This window comes from Dufourea novaeangliae, unplaced genomic scaffold (genome assembly GCF_001272555.1).
Source record: "Dufourea novaeangliae isolate 0120121106 unplaced genomic scaffold, ASM127255v1 scaffold262, whole genome shotgun sequence".
Taxonomy (NCBI): domain Eukaryota; kingdom Metazoa; phylum Arthropoda; class Insecta; order Hymenoptera; family Halictidae; genus Dufourea; species Dufourea novaeangliae.
The window spans coordinates 278,167-300,453 of record NW_015374137.1 but is presented as its reverse complement, the minus strand read 5'-3'; the positions used below and the strand labels follow the sequence as shown (position 1 = coordinate 300,453).

The following is a 22,287-nucleotide window of genomic DNA, read 5'->3' as shown; positions in this document are numbered from 1 at the left end:
TGTAATTGATAACATGCAATGCTTCATGAATATTCTTATGTGAACAGTGTTAAGATTAACAGGTGTTAATCTTAAACTTCTTCGCAATAGTCTGGTATCATATGAAATCCTGCATTTATAAATCAAATTAGTAAATAGTAAGTAGTGAAAAATAGTATTACTAATTACATTAGTAAATACATTTAACTTCAATTAATTATCTCATTTGTTTACAAGTGACAGTACAACTGTTGAAAATAATGATTAACACACTAATGGGTGAAATAAAATTTGATTAACATGCTAACAACCATAAAAATTGGCTCTATTACCAGAGGTGTTCAAATGCTACCCACGAGCTACAAGCAATTACAAGCCTCCCCTCGTAGGTTTCCTCCAATACCAACCTCAGACTGACTCAACCGAGTCAAACTAAGACCCATAATGAGGGTACCTCCGGAGGGAAAGAATGCTGCTCATAAGCAATAGACGGACACCTCTGCTCTGCCCTTTATAAAAGACAGAATACTCATTCCTTCTGAGTATATACGTCTACCATACAAATATGTTTGTGGGACACAATACATGCTGGTGAAACACAGTAGTACCTTCTCTGCATTTAACGCTCACACTCCATTAAAGTGGTCATGAGTACACGCCAGTACGTCTCGGTAGTCTACCCGTGTACGTAACCGTATGCGTTCTTTGCCAGTGGCAACGAAAACACCGGCCACGATAACTGGAAATCGCAATGCACTTTTCAATGGTCATACATGCACAACGTGTTAAATTGTTCCATAACACGCGGTTTTTCACTAGGGCGTGCATATCGATGCACAGGTGACATAACTTAATACGTCTTCTTTTTATGCACCGATACTTTATTGCGATTCCCAGTACACGTGTTCCACTATTCATGGAACTTGCAAATACGAATGATACCTTTGTGTCTTGCGACACTGGTTCCGGTTTTTGAAACGTGCTGTCGCGTCTCGTGGTATTGCGCTAACTGCTACAACATGCTCATCTGAGAAGGCACCACCATGTTTTCTCCTCTATTTTAAACATACCGGTGTGGCTTCCGTTCTTTCTACTCTATATTCAAGTCTATTATTTAAATTTCTTTTACACATTAATGAATTCAATACTATTTTTGTACCAGCTAACTGTAGTTGTAGACCATTGTGAATTTATTGTATTTTCTATATTCTGTAAATTGCCGTAAATCGTATTCCATTCTACATTTATAAATGATACCAGACGACGACATTGAAATTATAAGTAAGCATAAATATACTTTTAATATAAAATATTTATGAATCGTATTACTAATTGTAAACATGGCATACAAGAAGACCCTAGCCTAGCTAAGGAACACAACAGATCAATGTTACTACTCGCGGATATGATTGCATATCCGCGTTCACTGTACTCGCCAAATTTAGCACGTATACAACTAGTCGTCCGTGCCGCTTCGGACCTATCGTCCTACGGCATGATTGGGGACCAGAGGAATAAAAAAACATGCGACTCACCCGATGATAGAGGGGCTCCGTATAAGACAAGAATCTTGAATCAAGTGGAGCTTTGCCAGTGGACATCTTATTTAGTACTCAGTGATGAATGTGAGCTTTACTGGACGACATTATTCTGAAAATACTGACGAAAAAAATTATTAGTTACTACTCTTTTAACACGTTAATATTCTTTAATTCTTTCTCATTTAATTTGTAATTAAAATGATTCAACTTTGTATTAATAACAATTGAAAAGCAAAGATTGGATACTTATTAATTTAATAGAATTCAGTCATTAAGAAAAAGACCCTACTGGAAATTCATGATTCTTTAATAAGATATTTGACTCTACATATTGAACAACCCACAGGTGATCCCATTGTCAAAGCCATTGCAAGACACATAACATAAGTCTAGCAAAGAAAAAATGTTACTTTGACTCAAAAACCTACCCAATGCAAAATGTCTTCTTATACATGATCTCTAATATAATGTGTGTATGGAACACTTTTTTTTAATGCAAAGTATCAAATTTTTCAATCATGCAAAATATGAAATTAGATCAAGCTATTCAATGATATTCTCATTGGATATTATTCTGTATTATCATTGTGTCATTATATTGGTTAGTGCAAGGAGGAAGTCTGAGATTGTCACATTCCTCCACTGACGTTTGATTCATCATGTATGTATTCAATATATTCTAGCCTACAAAGATTCATATATACAATCCACTCAAGGATATGCATTGAATATTAAGAGTATTAATACTGCTTTGTCCAATTATAAAATGTTTATTAATTGTATCAGTAGTAGAAAATTCTATGTATAAGAAGACCCTACCCTACCTAAGAAGTACAATTGATCAATGTTACTACTCGAAGGTATGATAGCATACCCACGTTCACTGTACTCACCATATTTAGCATATATACAACCAGTTGCCCATGCCATGTTGGACTAATTGTCCTATGGCATGATTAGGCACTGGAAGAATAAAAAAGGCATGCAAAGACTCACCCGATGATAGAAGGGCCTACAGTTATTGCTGGTGGAACTTCACAGTAGGATGTCCATTTTAGTGTTTGACTAAAAACAAAAAGACAAGACAAATTTATTATACTCAATATTATTATTATTGATAAATGTTACACGCTAATTATTTAGTTTATAACATTTAATACACATAACTATGCTGTACGCATGTTTATTTTTTTATTTAATCCACATCCTGCTTTTGTACATATTCAGAAAATCCTTACAAGTACCAAAATTGCATTAGTTACGCATACTTTAATACAAAGCATGATAAACTATACAACTTGTATTAATCAAATTTATATCCGAAACTGTATATAAATGCAAATACAATAATCTCATACGGAAAAACAAGAAATTGTTTATTTTAATACGATTTCACGACCGAAATAGAGTAAATCACAAACATTTCCAATTTGAATGTCTCGAAGTATTGTCGTTTAAATTTTTTAACATTCAAGGAAGCCATTTTGAATGCTTCAACTAAATATATGAATTGAAAAGTGCTCGAAAAAATTCTCATTTGATCTTAACACAAACTACGAAATCACGATTATTTCACTTACGGTTACAAACAATATAAAAATAAGTAATGAAGTGTCACTTTGTTGTTATAATAAATGTTATAATAAATCTTACAATAACTTATCAGAATTCACCAATTTCCCGCCGAATTCCGTTTGAAGGGATTCAACGATACTCAGGACGGTAGTACTTACTTCCAAGCCGAAACTCTGGAACAGAAAATAAACATGTATTTTGAGTAATTAGACAACGTTAAGAATAGTTACGTTACAAATGAACAATTATTGAACTCGTGGTGTGTCACAAAGATTTCAAATTGAGTCAGAAATACGTAAACATTATATTAATTGGTACACAGTGAAACCGAGTAGTAAAGTAAAGCGATACCTACGATATCGAATTAATTTGGGATTATTTAGTCTATATTGAATAAATATTAAAGGACAGTAACGATAGAGAGCTAATGAAGATACTAGTAATTAATATATAGGAATAAAGATGAAAAGTAAATGTCACTCACTTTAGCACAAGCAAACGGCTTCTACGACCTATTGCGTCAACATCTCCGAGACGAATGACACTTCGGTTACACTCGGCCGGTCTCGAGCAGTTCTTTCGGCTATCTTCGGGGGATTGCGAGTGGCTGATTGGTCAGGTCAGAGCGGTAGCTTCCCGCCTAATCGACTTGGCGGGAAAAAACATGTGCACTACTCCAGTTTAAAAGCCGAATGTAACACTTAACAAACTCCTTGAAGAATCTATACACCTGATATAACCATGAGGCAGCGGGTAATTGGTGCATGTTGGATCGAATTTTATTATTTACTTACTCGCAATAAATAAAATTATTGTAAATAAATGATGTGTGAATAAAGTTGTATAAAGATTCACCAATTGCCAAAAGGTAATTGATTGTGTGTATTAGGATTCCTATATAAAGTTGTACAATTGTATAGAGATTGAGTTTTTTAATTATTTCATATAGGTATGTAATATTTATAGGAATAATCATTTGAAACTCTATTATTGGGTTAGTTTCACTTTGTACTATTTTAATAAGTTATGTATTATCACACCCTAGACACATTTTTTTAAATAGGTACTCATCTCATTTTTAAACTACATATCAATTTTAAGCCTTTTGCAGCTTTTCAATTCTATGATTAACCACCTTAAAGATATTTATCATTCTTATGCCCAGAGAGGTTATGACTAACGTAGACATTGTTATAAGTTTGTCTGTTTAGATAACTAATAACGAACAATTGAACAGTGTGTGTATCTAGCCCACCCTGTATATAGCTACGTCGAACCCGTAGTCTACGTATTAGAGCTCGCTTAATGTAGTATACTGGAAATTGAGCCTTCTATAACACGAACGCTACAATAAACAAGCTTCCATCTCGTCTGTGTTGGTAGCACTCTCATTTCCTCACTCTACCGATACCTTAAAAAGCCTGTGATTTTAGCGACCTCTACGTTATGAGAACGGTGAATCTGCGGTAGGTAGTGACACTAAAATCGAAATGGGGTGACGTCGCCCCAGAAAAGTAGGCCGAAAAAATACATTGGATGAAATTTTTACTCCTATACCTCGTCTGTGATAAAATGTAAGAATTTATGAATTTTCCTAACACTGCGTCACAGCGTGATACAGGTTGGTATGTCATTGCTCAGTGGTATGCATAAGTATGTATTGTAATATTTGTATTTGACGTTCATTTCATTGAACTAATTATTGACAAACCTTCAGGTTTGTATTTATATAATGCAAACAGGGTTTTGAAAAATGGAACTGCATGATGTTAATATACTTGCGCAACAAATAAGAGATTCAAATAAGCTTTCCGCAGAAAATAAACAGGTAATCATTTTATACTTTACAGCTTACAAACTGTCTTTATTTACTTCCCTGCCTTATTCTCTTTTTCTTCTTTTATTTTGCAAATTCATATTATGCTTACATACGTAATAATTTCAATTTGTATTGATTATTAAGCTAATTATGTTCTCTTTTCTTTCTTTTATCTCTTACTGCTTGTTTTCTAAGAAGTATTAACTAGCATTCTATTCTTTCATTTACTTTACCTTGTACTGCTGTTTCCTTTTCTATTTTACATGTTTATATTTCAGAGTAATCATCTGGTATATAGTTTAATGCAGCAATGGACAGTATAGGGTCCCTTCATGTGCTTGCTTTCCCTTTTAACTTTTCTTTCATAACGTCTGTCTTTGTAGAAACAAAACAACCCTGACTTGTCTCTGTCATTTCCCGTTAACATCGGACTATGTGGGGACAGGTTGTAGCTCCCAGGAGTCAGTTTGCCCAATGCTGATCTATATAAGACTAATAACTTTAATGTGTCTAATTCTTCTACATAGACCTTGTATTATTTACCCATCTTTTCTAGCCATTATTAGTTGTCATCTACTAAATTTCTACATTTTATTCCTATTGTTAATCTTATTATTTCATCATAGCTATTGAATTATATTTTTATGTTTAGACTATTTTTTGTACTCTGCATTGTAGTAAATTTATATTATATTGAATTACAGTTCTTATTGTCAATTATGTTCCTGACATGATGCAAAGCAAATTTAATATGTAATACTAATATTTTTGTATTCTTTCTATCCTATTTAATAACTTTTCTGTTTTTTCTATTTACATATTATAAAAATTGTATAGAGTGCAGGTAAATTGTTATTGTTATAGATACTACTGAATTTACATGTTCAGTTAAGACACCCTGTATTGCCACAGCATGAAATTGAATCACGTGCTGGATCTCGTCCTCCAACACATGAAGAAATAGAAAGGTTTAATCAATTTGTTCCTATTAAAAAAGGGTGCTTTAATCCATCTGAGGATAAAATAATTAATAATAATTGGAAAACATTTTGTAAGGTTTGTTACTTGAAATTATTATTGTAAAAGGTGTGAAAACTATGTTCTACAATTTTTTTGTAGTTAGTTAAAAGAATCTCTACTTTTACATAGTTGCATGGTTGGAATTTGAAGATGGTTCATCCATTTTTGCTCCTACGAGAAGGGAATAAGACATATATTCGCAGTAAGAAACAAAGACGAAGATTTGTACAATTATTAGCAGATGGATTACCAAATAGAACTTTATATAGTGTCTATCACAGATTTAGAAACTTATTTGCAGACCACTTGCAAAGAAGGTAAAGTTTAAAAAAAGGAAGAATATGTTTTATAATGTTACTTCTATTTTAACCTAGGTACATAAATACATCTCAGGCAGCGGACTGTGAACCATTTTTTGAAGTGTGCCTTGCCTGATCGCTATATACATACTGAATACTGCTTAAAATACATGTTTTTTCGGTGCATCTTGATTTCATTTATTGCTAAAAAAAGGGAAAATTGTAGATAACTGAAATTACACGACCCGAGCGGTATAGTTTTTTAACTGTGACACAAAATAAATTCCAGGCATAGATCACAAATGACCCGAAGTCCGCTGGCCGAGGGTTGAATTATAAAGAATTTGTTTCTTTTTTATTTCCGCATAGAACACACTCATTAAGAAAATATCGAATTTAGAAAGATTTTATTTTTCACGTACAAATTCTATGACATTGTGGCAGCTGACAGCAAATCATTCACCCAAACTTTACCTTTTTCCTTCATTGTCATTGTTTCATTCATTCGGCAGCTGGATTCTAACACTTGACATTATATAAAATGCCATTACGTCTCTTCCTCGAAAACACATTTTCAGAGTAATGCTGGGTGCGTTTTCTACATACTACTACATATAGGAGAGTGGTAAAAAAAGATTGTATAAAATTTGAATGACCTATTACATTCCTTAAAATAACAATTGTAGTTTAGATAATAGGTACAAAAATTATTTGTTCTCAAGCTATTCTATATAATATCCGTCGTTTATTTAAATATACGGTTGATTACATCTTTACTAAATTTGTTGGATTCGTTTAAAAACTTAGTTTTTTTTTATTAACCCTTAAAAACCGTTTTTTATTTGGTTTATTAGTACCAGTACTAGGATAAATTAGTACACCATACATCATATTACATTATGATTCCATAAATACATATTCTATAAAATTAATGCCTTATAATTCAAAATTATAAATTAATTTTTGAACAAATTGTTTAAATACAGTGTATAATGAATTTCATTTGGTTATCTTAATGATTGTTCTTATTAATACAGTATTTCGTCCTTAAACTGATATACAGGCTGTAGATTATAGTACACTTATAGCACATGTTTGTATACAAAATATGTATAAATGAAGAACATTTATACCATTCAATACATTTATGTATTTCATTACATTCTGTGTATTGAATTATAATAATGTAATACTGATCTTATATTTTAAATAGAGATAATATGTTCAATTTATACTTAATAATGGGCTATATGTATTCATTTTGACGTTTTACTTTTTGTAAATTCAGGTTCCTTCCCGAGGAGGATGAAATGATTATAGATCACTTAGAACACAATGAAAATCTCGATGAAAAACGAAAGTACTCAGATTTAGCAAAAGTTTTAAAACGAACAAGAGCAGCAATCTGGCGTCGGTATAAATTGCTTAAGAAAAAACGTCAATTTAGATCTTTACAAGATTAAAACAAAGAATTTTTAAGGTCAGTCAAACCAACAGAAACTTCGCTGTTATTTTTTTCTAATGTTACCTTCTCTTTGAAATTTTCATGTCAACATTAATGTGTAATAAACGAATGTGTGCATCTACATTAAGACAACACTGTATGTACTGAATGAAAATAAGAAAGGAATAATTTTTGCAACTATACGCATGTAATAAATGCATAAAGTATGTTCTTAAAGTAATTTGTTAATAACATTTTATTATTTTTATGAACATATATTGTGCTTATAAATAATAGTTATCCGTCTGTTTAAAATTATTTTCATATTAAACAATTATTACTAATTTAAAAAAAATATTTAATGATTTAATTGGAAATAATACATTGTATGCCAAGAAGCAAAATGTAATATCTGTTTATTTGTAGTTTGAATAAATTTTTACTTTTATATAGGAATATACAATTCGTACATTTAGTACAGGGCTATAAAACATAGTGGAAAATAAAACAAGATGATAACTTAAAAGTTTATATAGAGTGTTACTGGCAATTGAGCTAGGCCACAGCACTGTTTCAACTGAAGTTCGAAGAAAATTGTAAAGGAAAATTTTACATTATTTAACAAGCTGTATCATACAACAATATGACTTTTTCACAAGTGTACTTGCAAAATGTAATTGCACTTTGTTTTAATGGACAGACAACAAGAGTCTAATGGAGAGACCGCACTGACCGCGCTACACGCGCGGAATAAATTACCTACGACCTACATTATATGGGAGCATTCACACTTCACAGTTCAGCGGATGATCCGCTTGCGGAACAACCACACACGTGGTCCTGCCGCATCAGCGTCACATAATTCTATGGAAACAAATGTAGCAGTTAACACTGTTAACAGTTGAACGGATTTCGTCGAGGATTAAACAGTTATCATAGGTATAGATACGGAAATAGTTTAAAAAAACTTCTTCATTTTCACGTAAATCAGTATATAATGACACAAAAGTGCCTTTTAAACGCCTTTGAGCAATAAGAGTTTGTACGCAGTATCGCCTATTTACTCGAATTTCTTTTTTCTTTCTTTTGTGTCAATAATAATACGCAGCAATAATTTGAGTCATTAATTTGGTTGTACTCGAATAAAACAAAAATACCTACAAGAATTTCAATACAGGCTATAATATAATAGTTATAATACTTGCTACTGAGACACACGACAACTGAAGTAAGACTAATCACGATCAAATCGCGGACAGTGCGCTTGACTGTGAAAGAGCATCAAATTCTCCACGCGCCTAGCGTGGACACTCCGCTCGTAAATGCTGAGGAGCATTCACACATTTAACGAGGATTCTTTGTACCTTACCTTACATCCTTTACACACAGAATCAGTGATACCAGAATCGTGGTAAGGTAACGTACACAATGATTGACAGTAAAAGGGCGTGTTTAAAATAATTTATAGAAACGAAGTGTTTATCGTTAAAATCGAAGAATAATAACTGCTGTTATAGTATTGAAAGTAATTAAAAATAATAAAACAATTAACATTGTGCATTCGCATATGCAAGAAATCTTTTAAAATCATCAATTATAAGTAAAACTCCAAAATTGTAGTGATTGCCCGGGTTTTGCATAGTAATTGACAGGGTTTGCAACTAGTGATTGACCCTTATTTCAGGACAGGTATAAAAACACAGTGTACACTCGTGAGCAAACTCGGCTTCCGCTAGGAGAAAAAGTGGCGAAGGGGAAGGGCCTCCCGCCACTTGGTAAATTTATTCCAGGTACTAAAATTAATGTTAAATCGAATGTCAATTTGGCATAAATTTCAGTAATTCCAAATACCAACAGGTAGGAGCATGGCAGGAGGCCCTTTCCTTACGTTAACTTTTCCCCCTAGTGGAAACCGAATTTGCTCGCAAGGGTACGTAAAATACGCATAGCATAATCCAAGTACATAAGGGTGTTCCAAAATAGCAGTCCACCAATCGCAGTGCTTAGCCAATGATACTGCGGAAGCTCGGCTGGCAGACTCGCGCTCTGATTGGTCGGATTTTTTTTCTTAATATCTCGTTAACGAAGCTTCGGACAACATTTTCGCTAAGGAAAAAGTTGTTTCAAATCATCTCAGGAAACCCTCATTTCCGGGAGTCGAAGCTATTTTGGAGCACCCTGTATATTGCATGCATATATATTAGCAATAATGAAATTATATTATTCCATAAATGTAATTAGCAATTATAGTACCTACTTTGCAAAATTTATTATTTACTGAACTAAAACTAATATTCACATTACATATAATAAAGCTAATACTTTTTAATGAATTAAATGTGTTATAAAATGTCTTAAAGAGTGAAGATTACGCGATGCTTATATTGTCAATATAAAAAGCTAGATTGTTAATGACTCGTAATTATGAACGCACATTGATTGTAAGAGTTACAAAATATTCATTCATCATTGATACATTAATATAAATAATAATCAGTCTCTGTATTGCACTATATAAGTAGCAATTAACACATGTAGTTTTTTGTACATTTTTTGCTTTATATATGGTGCGGCAAAATTTGTGGTACAACACGAATAGAGATAATTGTGGAATAAAATTTTTCGTACGTAGCTCCGTTCTGACGAAAACTACTTTGAAAATTTGATGGATACGCAATTAAATAAGATTTAGCTAAGGTGTTTCCATTACTTTCTGTTTTTATTTATTGTAATAATTAAGTAATGGATATATACGTGTCAGCTGAATTTTGGAGGGCAATTTTCTCGAAAACAAATTTACGTATGAAAAAATTTTATTGTATATTTTCAATGTATTTTTACACGTAGGATTATCCCTTTTTTGGTTATATCGCGAATTTCACCACATTTTTTATATGCAAAGACGTATTACCTTAGTAGTGTTTATTTATAAAATTAACTGTAATTTTATTTATATACCAAAATAAAGCATTGGCTTTAAGAAACTGATAATATGTAGGATTAACTTCGATTGTTTATCTATTTAGTACATTACACTCTCTTTAATTAAACTTTTATATCTTGATCACATACCTAAACTAGTGCTTTAAATTACTTTTCATTTTACAACACTTTTAAAAATTTTAAATATTGATGAACAGTTGGTTACTACTGTTTATAATTATATTAATATGAAATTTTGAAATAAAACATAGTCAATTAGTTTAATGAATTATTTTTTAAAAATTTATTATTACATTGAATGCAATAATTATATATAACATGATGAACAATATATGTAAAGTAATAAAATTTTATGATACATATATAGATTTAGTTTCTTATGTATATGTGTAAGGTATGCTAATACAATTTATAATACTGCCAATGTTTATGATTGTTATATCTGAATATTATAACTTTCTCAATGGAAAAAGATAGAAAAGATAGTATAAACTGAAGAGTTTATAATTTTCTACTTTAGTATAATAATGTACAAAAATATACATGTATATGTATTCAAAATAAGGGTACATAAATTATATACGTACACAGTGTGTATGTAAATATGTTTCATGTTACAAAATTATTATTATTGATGACAATACTAATCAAATTTATGAAATATTCACACAATAGATTGATTTTGTTGTAATAGAGCACTAGTTTGGATAGGTTGATTAATTATTTATGAGTATTTAAATAATTATGTCCCTATAAAAAAAAAAGTTACTCAGATATTTACACAACTGCAGGATATCTACAATGACGCTATATTATATACCATGAAAATCGTAGCATATTTTATAGTCTATGACCTATATATATAGAATAACTGAACCTCTTTGCATTTTAATAATAATAATATTAATACTAATAATAAGAATATATGTGCATATATATGTGTTCGCGCGCGCGCGTATACTCACACACACGCACACACTTATATATTGTATACATTGTTGTTATCATTATTAAGATGCATAAGTAAAGTTTCGAAACAGTGAATTTTTCTTTTTTTAAAACATTTGTCCTATCACAGCAAGTGAACGCACTGCAGATTGTACATTATTCACATGAATATGATGTGCAACATTATGGCGATGATCGTCTACTACCATTTGTAAAGGATCTTCAGCATATTGAACTCGGCAACGTTTTTGATGCGCAAACAAGCTACCACTGTGACTATATGCAGCTCCACATGTTTTACACACATATGGCTTTTCACCAGAGTGAGTATACGTATGTTCTTTTAAAGTACTAAGTCTTTTGAACGCTTTGCCACATATTTTGCAAAGATAATTTGCTTCACCCGTATGTCTGGTCAAGTGCCGTCTAAAAGCTGAACTGACAGCAAATGCTGCACTACAGACATGACAAACAAACGGTTTGTCTCCTGTATGAATTCGAATATGATTCGCCAGACTGGTTGTTGTAGTAAAGCCACTGTTGCAAGTTTTACACACATGTGGTTTAACACCAGTATGAGTTCTCATATGATACGTAAGGGAAGAATTACTTGGATACACTTTACTACAAATATGACAGAGGTATTCTCTTGGAACTTTTTCTTTCGGTTTGTGTGTCCTTTGATGAAGAACAAGACGAGCTTGACTAGCACAGACTTTTCTGCAAATTTCACATGTAACAGGTTCAGGTTTAGGCTTATGAATTGCAACATGACGTCTAAGACCCTTTTTTGTAGCCATGATTTTATCACAATGTTGGCATTTGTATTTCAGAATCAAAGAATTTATTATCCTCTACTAAATTATCCAATAGTCCATGACCATGTTTTTCTGCATGTTTTTTTAATGTGTCAGGTCTAAAAAACCATTTTTTGCATACAGTGCAGGAATATTTTTTGTCTCCATGTACAAGAGCATGTCTTTTTAGATTTTTTAAAGAAGAACAATACTGACTACAAATATTGCATTTATATAATTCAGGTGCATTTTCAAATTCATTGACTTCATTGACAATACCAGTTTCATCATCTGTGTCTTCCTCAAGTTTCATTTCTTTTTTTGGTTCCTTGTCTTTTTGTTCATCTGTATTGATCTCTTTAATCATGTTGTTTAATTTTTCTGTGTGGGATTTCAAATGACGTGCAAAACTTTGAGGTTTGGAAAAACATGCATGACATAACTTACATGCAAGAGGTTTTGATACATGTATTTTTTTGTGATTCTCCATATTCTCCTGTTTGTAGAACATTTTTAAACAGATATCACATTTGAATTTCTTTTCATGGACAAGGGAATGTTTTTTTAAGCCTTTTTGTGTACTGTAAAGTTTCGAGCATACTTTACATTTAAATTTTGATTCTCCAGAATCATGACTGTCACTACCTGGCTCATAACAACTGTCATCGATTTCATCTTCACTGTAAGATTTATTACACACTGATTTTAATTTCCTTGTAGATGTACGCTTTTGTGGCATTTTTTCTTGTTCTACAATGTCATCGTTTAATATATTTTCAGTTAGAAATTCAACCTCTCTTGTTTTTTCAGTTTCGTCTACATTTTGATCAATATCTTGATTTTCTTCAGGTTTATTTTGAATATCTATAGATTCTGAAATATCATTATCTCCTTGGCTCAGAGAAGTTCCATGTAAATCATTGCCTGAAATACAGGGTTCTTTTTCTATTTCCTTAGATCTCTCGAATCCAATAGAACATATGAAAAGTTTTTCACTTTGTATATCAATTTGACCATTGCTTAAGTCGGATTCATCTTTGGAATATGAGTTATTATGTACATATTCTTGAGAATTAACCACCGCCACTGCTGTTGCTGCTTGCATATCGTCGTCTTTTACAAAGTATTCTTCTTGACTAACTTCGTGTTCTTTTGATAACACTGGTTCTATTTCTAATTCTGTTTGAGTGCATGTATCCTAAAATAAGTAAAAATTTTTACATTTTGTTCTTTCATAAATGGAGTACATTTGAAGAAATTATATTTACCACAATAGTAGACTTTGATGGTTTATTATAGTACATTCGTAATTTGGCATCCGAATGTTGACATTGTTGCCTAAATTCATGGGCAACGCTTGCTTTATAAATGCAAATATCACAAATTAATGAAGGTAATCCATCTTGTTCATGAATTTCTATTGATCCACAAACTTGTATTTTTTGTGGAAGACCCGCAAAATCATTCACATCTTGATCCACAGAAAAAATAGAGGATAAGTTAGTACCCTCTGTGAGACAAATTCTACATATTCTTTCCATATTAAGAGGTAAATCAAAGTATCCTGTCATTGCTTACTGAAAGCAAGAAACAGTTTATCTGTTACATACTCCCTGGAAGTTAACACAAAACACATTATAAGACATTTATAATAAATTAACATACCTTTATAATTAAAATTTTGTTTCACACTATCTTTCACAAAAGAAAAAAAAACACCTTATGCAACAAATTTTGTATTTCTCTACAATTCAAACCTAAGTATATATGGCACATGTTTAAACAAATTTATCTTGACTATATCAGTAAAAATGTCATATTCAGTATGTTGCTACTAATAAAGTTAAGTTTCAAACAAATATGGTGAAGTTTTAAAACTTTCTGGTAAAGTACGTTCTTAGATGCGACAGTACAGCTAATATCATGTAAATAACGAAAAGTGAAGATATATATGAAAAACTATAAATAAGAAATTCTAAAATGGCTTATTTTTTATGGTAAATAAAAAACGATTAATGTATAAAATGGGAGGTTCTCAACCTTCGGATCTTTGGGTACTGCGAAAACATGCCACGATATTGAGACAATGTCTTAGCAGTGATGCCCAGACGAATTAAAGCTTCCTTGAAATATTTGTATGATGAAATTTGTACAACGCACAGTCTTTACTAAGCTTTTACCGTACTAAAAAGAACTATGTTAATACGTTCCATTGTTGTTCGTATACTTTTCGTCTTTACAACACCTTTCTACAGAAATGTTTAACACTTCTTTACCCTTTTGTTTAATGGCTTCCTTACATATCCGTTAAGCCTGCTACAGAAGTTGAGAGTCATCTGAAACGAACTCACGGAACCAGACGTATAGAGACTTGCGACAGCATGGAAAGAATGGGTCCATAGATATAAGTATATAAAATAGACTGTGCAGTCTTATGATTGGGTTATGAAGTCGGCAGTAGAAAGAGAGGACAATAACTGGAGTAGGGTTGAATCGATTTCGCCAAGGTATCGATACTTTCACTCTTGCTAATTGCTAGCGCCCACTTAACCAGAGTTATCTGCAGATGTCCGTAAGACATCTGAAGAAAGTCATTGTTCAGATATCTGAAAAAAATGTACCAGAGAGACATCATTCAGATGACTGTACTTTGGAGGTAGTCTTTACAATAATCTTTTGAGAGGTATCGAATAGTTACCTATGTGAAGTTAGCCAGACAACTTTAACTTTTTAACTTTTCATTATGCTCAATCGATTGGTGGTCGTTTGGTAGTCATTGGCATTGGTGGCCTAATTTGAACATTTGATAGTCAAGCGTTCTTTGGTAATCAAATTAATGATCAAAATTTGACCGTGAAGTTAGCCGAAAAATTTTTTTTTGCCGATATAAGTTTTTTTAAATGCTCAATCGATGCGTAATCGTTCGGTGGTAACGAATATTATAATTAGTAATTGGGACGGCATGATAATACGACATCTAACGGCAGTACCTGCAAATAAATTTTTGTCCCCGTTACCATAAAGTTGGGTTTGTGTGTCTGCTACGTGAAGGCATCGTTGCCTGACAGTATCGATAATAAGCTGCCAGCGCTTAGCCAACGCTATCGCGGAAGTTCGGCTGGCAGACTCGCGCTCTGATTGGGCGGGGTTTTCCGTTAATATCTCGTTAACCAAGCTTCGGATAACATTTTGTTAAGGAAAATGTTGTTTCAAAGCTCCAACTAATATTACAGTATTTTATGCTTAATAAACAAACAAGGATAGTTAATGTTTTCTTTTTATTTTTATCAAATATAGTAAATTTTTCTACTGAATACCTGTAATACCTCCAGCAGTATTTCGTAGTTTTAATAAAGATTTAAATAAGTTCTGTAATAATCACGTAAAACAGTTTCATTAAATGCTTTTCTTCCAGAAGTAGCATAGTATATACCTAAGTATTGTAAATTTTAAATTATGGAACGAATGATGCTTTCGAGTATAGAACAAAACGTGAACTGATTTTTAAAATGTTTGGTGGAACGAAAAATGAAAATTAACGTTTGAACGTAATAGAATTCTCTTCCTTCTTAATTGCACGGACAAGCGCCAAACTTAGAGCAGCGATTATCACCTGCAAAAAACAAATGTTTGATTAGATTATAAAATACATAATATTTAATGGAAATATTATTACAAAGAAATTCTTTCAAAAAATGATAGTATCACAGGCCATAGCGTTTGAAGCGCGATAGCAAATAACATTAATTCGTAAAACGACCGTGATTCTACATGCCAACTTAATTGAAAACGAGGAATAACATATTTTCGGTAGAAAATCTAGTTTTTAGAAGAATAATTTGAAAGTTACTAACAATCTGGGACGTAGTTCCGAAAAGGTCCATTCTCCGATTTACATGACACTTGGTAAAATCGTCCCAAATATATACTCCCAAATAAACATAATATGTAAAAAGTTTTTTTGGACACAATTGACAATTAACTGAGACAACAGTAACAAATCAGTATATTTCTATATATAGGAGTGCAAGAAGCCTACGCGGCTACTTAATGCATATAGGCGCGTAGTCTTTAGTTTATGTTCAGGTAATTTGTGGCAGGGCTACTGGAAGCGTCGATGGATTGTTTAAGGTATGTGTGTTTGTATGTGTGTGTGCGCGCATACGTATGCTTATTACTTACATGAAGCAAACACAAGGCCAGTGCCAGACCAGCCAGCCACTCTGATCTGCCTTCCAAAAACCAAGAAATCTCTTCAACGCAACCGTGAAAAAAGGCGTTCCCAGTAACCGTATCTCGACATTCCGTGGGTAATGGTTTCTTCAAAATCAAATAGTCCCTTGGTCCATCAGCACCACAGCAGCCGATCTATTTTTAAATCTATTGGTTAATTCTAAACTAGTAATCGCTGCTCACTAAATGAATACGAGAATACACTAAACGACATTATAATTATACTATTCTTCATAACTATTCGAAAATTGAGTAATTATTTACAAAAGGGGATCCAGCTTCGATTACCTTGACTATGACATATGTTGTCAAGGTCAACATCCTGAACAACTATACCCTATACATATACCCGTCGCTCGGACTTAATTTTTTAGATATTCGCAAAAAACTTTTGTGAAACTTAGGTTACTAGTATACTTCATTTAATTAAAATATACGATTTTATGAATTAGATTCTCAAGAAAGAGTATTCATTCTTTCGTTATTTTTCGTTTACTTTACACGCTATTACTGAAAATATTTTCAGAAACGTTACAGTGTTCGACTTCTTTTAATACGTAGCATCGTTTAAATGATAATTATGAACAATATCTACTTATAAATAAAAAGTTTATATTGTAAGTAAAAGATATATACTTTCTACAATCACAAATATATATAATAGGTACACTTACACTTTCTTGAATCAATTGTAGAATGTACGTTGCTCTGTCATCATGATAGTTGTTGATGAGAGCAGTCATAGATTTTCGTATAAGAGGCTGGATGTGACTGTCGTAAGTAGAATAATCAAGGAGTATTGCTGTTCCTGCCAACCCCATAACATAGCACAATAATTGCAGACCTACAAACTAAAAAACATTAAATGCAAATTTGTAATGTAACTGTGTTTTAATGTACCTCCTGGCGTCTACGCAATAACGGTCAACTTTCGGAATATTTTGGATAATTACGAAATAAAAAATTGTAATATCTGTGTACATTGAATATTCTGAAAGATAGTTGTATGCATTTTACATAGTTTCAATTAGTAGGCGTAGTACTGTAATATTTATGTCTTACAATGAAAAGGCCAAGGACATGTTCCATAAGGGCAACGCCACATCCAATGAACGTGATAATTACGATGAGTATTGAGGCAACAAGTAGAATGTAGATGCCAATGTAAAATTCATAGATATCAAGGAAATCCACCCACTCTTGAAAACCTGGATCCAGCCTTAGCCACATGCACAATCCGAACATTGAGCTGCCGAGTAACTAATAAAAAAGACACGCAAATTTCAGAAGAGGTACACAAATACAAGTTCACTTAAATGTGTCTTCGGTTTCAGCAATTAACAACAAATTCTTGTTTTCAATTGGATTTTCTAATCTTTAACGTGTTAATATCTGATGTAGTATACGTATAGTACCTGAATTTTACGAAAAAATCATATGGCGACGTAACAATATAAAATGACCTTATAAATATTAACTATCAGATTAGAATAAATCAGATTTTATAAAAGAAATTGGGTTAAAAATGTAGTACATTGTAGTTAACGGAAGAAAAGTTTTCAATAAACAGTAAAGTCGACACAAATATTTTATTATATACTTCAATGTTTTAATTCTTCAGGTCTCATATTCGTCACACTGATAACATCGGCGTAACTAGATAGGTCCCAGAATGTGGACTGCCCCCCCCCCTCTGTATAGAAATTATTGAAATATGTAAAAAAATATTCGTGAGTTAGTAAAATCTTATGTTAAAAGAAATAAATACTTAGACCGAAGTGCAATATGCAACGCAACTGAATACAAAAAATACAATACTATCCTCATCATATTAAAGTATTAAACAAAATTGTATTAGAATTAAGATGTTTTATTTTAACATTCTACTGTAACTAATAATCTTGTAACACCAATGGAAGGGCCGAATGCAATAAGAAAACTAGCGCTCGAGAATGCAAAACATATTTTTACAGAAAAACAACAAATTGAAGCTTATATAGATTTATATATATCTGTACATAACATACTCTAGCTTTTAATCAATTTCCAAACTTTTTTCTATCCGTATTTTTGTTATTTTTAAGAATTGTATTTATATCTTTCCTTTCTTAGCTTCAATGTTAAATATATATGTAAATAATTATGGTAAAATGTGTAACTTTATTTTGTACAACCCACGTACATACATGGTATAAAATACATATAGGTGCCTGATGGGGAGTGTTATGGGCGAAAGTCAGGGGATCTAGCCCCCCAGACAAAAATCCTAGTTACGCCAATGGCTGATAAACACTGATATGATTGGTACGCCGTGACTGACTCACATTGATTCGAATGTAACGAGGATGCATGCATGTTGCAATAAGAAGCGTTTCAACCTAAATTTCCTCCGTAGACACATTTCTAATACATACATATGTAGCACTATATGGATGACGCTAAGAATTATTCACAGTATAGAAATGATTTCTTTTTATATAAATTGTGTACGGTGTTTCAATAATATTTAAAGTGAAAAAGTTATAAAAATTGTACAATCGATATGAATAACATATGAAATTTCTGCTTTCATAGTCTGGTCACAATGTCATTTTCAAGTAACTTTAATTAAAAAACAGAAAAATCTATATGACAATTTCTGTAACTGTAAAATAATTGAAAGTTCTTATTTTTATGTTAATTCTATCGACGAATATATTATTATTTATGTTCAATTTTTTAGCTTACCCATATGATAGCATTTAAGCAAAAGATGGTAAATTTTATACACTGAATCCGTTGCTCCAATTTGGGCCCGGAAGTTTTGGCACCCATTGTTTCGAACTATCGGTTCCAATACAAATATATCCGAAATATACTTGCAAAACACAATGAAAACTTTTTTTTCGGAAGAGTCACTTAATGAGATAGTATTAAAACGTGGGCAGCGTAGTTATGGACGCATTCGTCGACAGACACCTGAACCTTCCACCTATGTAGTATTCTCTTTATCGCCGACAAATATCAGATAACTGGATAAGCACGTCCTAGATAAAAAAAAATCGTTGCAAGTGAGTCATCTACCCTACAGAAATTGTCATTGAAGAATCAAATTTCAAAGAAGGAACGTTGTCTGTTATGGTCTTTTCGAAATGTAAATCGTTTCTGTATTCTCGAAAAGTGGAATATTGTATACTACTGAAAAACGTTTACTTATAAATACAAAAACATTTGGTAGAACTTAATGACGGAAATACATAACATGTAGAACTTAATAAAAGAAAGAAACCTACGTTTCTTCATGATTATCTATTCTTTATGATAGGTTTTGTTTTGATATTAACACAAGGTGCTAGGCAAATTGCTTTACACGATACAAAATCATTATGTGTACTACAGTATGTACAAATAATAATGATTCAATTTAATTATACAACTTTAAGTGATTGCAACATAAGTAGGAAGAGAAAGGAAGAGAAAAAGTACAAAAAGAAGAAAAAATAAAGTATAAAAACGTGAGTTGGATGCACAGAAATAAAAGTGTTAATAGATGAGGTTTAACCGAATTGAACTTAACACTGTCAGGTAACATGTAACATGTACATGTGTTTATTTTATTTAATTAGTTTACGTTAATCGAATACGAACAATTGAATGGCTTATCTATCCAGCCTTTTACTTAGAATATTTATTATTTATAATTAATAATGAATTAATATTTTATATTTAATATAAACAATATTACTGGTTGGACTTAAAATAACTAGGTAATACTTGTACATTTTGGCTGCAGTTCCGAAAAGGTCCACCCTTCGATTTTCATGAAATTCAGTAAAATTGTCTCAAATACTTCCAAATGAACGCATGTAAAAAGTTTTTTGGCGCATTTGGAAGTTAATTGATATAACACTGAAATAATGCGGTAATTAGTCATTGTCAGTTTAGGCAAAGGCCCTACCCTGCATCCCGCTAAAGTGTGTTTTGTATCGCATTGTTTGGTGGGTTACACATACAACAACTTGTTCGGATCAGTTTTAGATAAAATTCTTGCGTTGCCACGAAACGTTGTATATCACAACTTCAGTTGCATGTACATAAGGCCCAAATACCATATGACGTCTTGAAGACGCCCATTTTACGGCTATTTTAGGTCTGAAGCGCCTTTAAGCCGTCTTAAGCCGTCTGTCTGCTATCTGAGGTGAATCCTTCTGTGTAGATTCTGGGTGCTACGACACGTCCTGCGTTCATTATATAAAAATATATTTAGTATTTTATTTTTACCTCCGTTAATTGTCGATTGTACCAGAAAGTTTTTTACATATGATCATTTGGAAGTATGTATTTGAGACAATTTTACCAGATTTTATGAAAATCGGAGTATACATCTTACTTTTTTAACATACATTATATTTTTTAATTGTAATGTAATAATTATATAGAATAAATTTGTAAAATATAAACATAAAATAAATTATCTTATATTTAAATTTCAATTACATTATATCGTTTATCGAATGATGTATTCAACTATAGCGAATAGCGATACATGAAAAACAATCCTTCTTGGGTTAAATGAATTAAATTTTGAAGTCCTTGCAATCTTCCACAGGAAATTGAAATGTTTTTACGGACGTACCCAGTCAGCCAAACTTGCAAAACCAAATTTTGTCTAATGCCTATTATAAAGTTATGGCTACAAGTTTGATGCAAGATTTGCTATAAACAACGTACGCGCACATTGGCAGCAACATATGCAGCAAATTGGCAGCAATACATGCAGCAAATTGGCTCGCACAGATTCTGTTCCGTTTTTGCCCCCAGTTTGACACAGGTTATATTGCAAGATTTTATGCCAATTTGCTTTACCATTTTGTCAGCTGGCGTTACCTGCAAAACCCGAGCCAAATGCGGAAACAAATGGCTATGTTTTTTTAAACATCTTTTGTCATTATTTGCTGGCAATTTGCTCGAAACTTGTACACGATGAGTTATCAGGGTAGGGTTTAAATATAGATTTGAGGTTCCGGATGTATACAGACTCCATGGGCGTTGTTTTTTCATAGCTGGACGACGACGACGACAGCTTAATTAACGTTGATAATTACCACACTTCGAGCAGGCTCGGATTAAGATTTCTTGGGGCCCGAGACTATTAAACCTTCGATGGTCCCCTTAGTTGAAAAGCGGAGGAGGAGGGGGGGGGGCAAAAGTGTTGTAATGCAACATACAATAAAGTACATTAATCTTCAAGAATTTAAATTTATTCTAAGTAGAATTAAATATCATTTAATCCTAATGAACGCTTGATTATAACGAACAATGCAACCCTAAACGCAACCACCTTAATCCAGCGCTGACTTCGAGTAGTTGAACTCTACGCTTCTAATTTAAAGAACAACCTTACAATATTTCAATTAATTAAAAAAATATACGTATGTTTCGAAATCCTTAGTACATTCCATCAAATTATACAGAAGACAAGTTGTTAGGCAAAGTTTACGTCTTTAAAGATTGCTACAAATGTATTCTGCCCTAGCAGTCAAATTAAAAAATATCATTCTTTTACTTCTAATTTTCTATGTTCTTTCTAGAAATTAATAACAATGGATGAGGAAAATGTAATTTGAAAATATTACACAGAAAGTAAAACACTTTCAAAGATTGTTAAAACGTTTGTAGATTCTGACATTACATGTTAATATAAAAACGT

The 22,287-nt window shown here is 32.1% G+C and overlaps 3 protein-coding genes across 3 annotated transcripts; 1 reads left to right on the top strand and 2 right to left on the bottom strand.

Annotated features, from left to right (window-relative positions):
* The first annotated feature begins 4,580 nt into the window (after positions 1-4,580).
* LOC107191274 lies at positions 4,581-7,724 on the top strand. The gene is made up of 5 exons (XM_015580267.1): positions 4,581-4,716; positions 4,813-4,923; positions 5,779-5,970; positions 6,064-6,251; positions 7,522-7,724. The coding sequence occupies exons 2-5, from the start codon at positions 4,849-4,851 to the stop codon at positions 7,694-7,696; spliced, it is 630 nt and encodes a 209-aa protein (XP_015435753.1). The 5' UTR covers positions 4,581-4,716; positions 4,813-4,848; the 3' UTR covers positions 7,697-7,724.
* A 3,951-nt stretch (positions 7,725-11,675) lies between these two features.
* Positions 11,676-13,936, bottom strand: LOC107191266 (zinc finger protein 2 homolog). Its single transcript, XM_015580257.1, is given in 3 exon segments — positions 11,676-12,395; positions 12,397-13,563; positions 13,634-13,936. Coding segments are annotated over 3 exon segments (2,190 nt in total).
* A 1,964-nt stretch (positions 13,937-15,900) lies between these two features.
* On the bottom strand, positions 15,901-19,412 carry LOC107191265 (23 kDa integral membrane protein). Its single transcript, XM_015580255.1, has 5 exons — positions 19,326-19,412; positions 17,661-17,858; positions 17,273-17,449; positions 16,548-16,733; positions 15,901-15,978 (listed from the first exon to the last, which is right to left on the bottom strand). The coding sequence occupies exons 1-5, from the start codon at positions 19,410-19,412 to the stop codon at positions 15,901-15,903; spliced, it is 726 nt and encodes a 241-aa protein (XP_015435741.1).
* Positions 19,413-22,287: the final 2,875 nt, after the last annotated feature.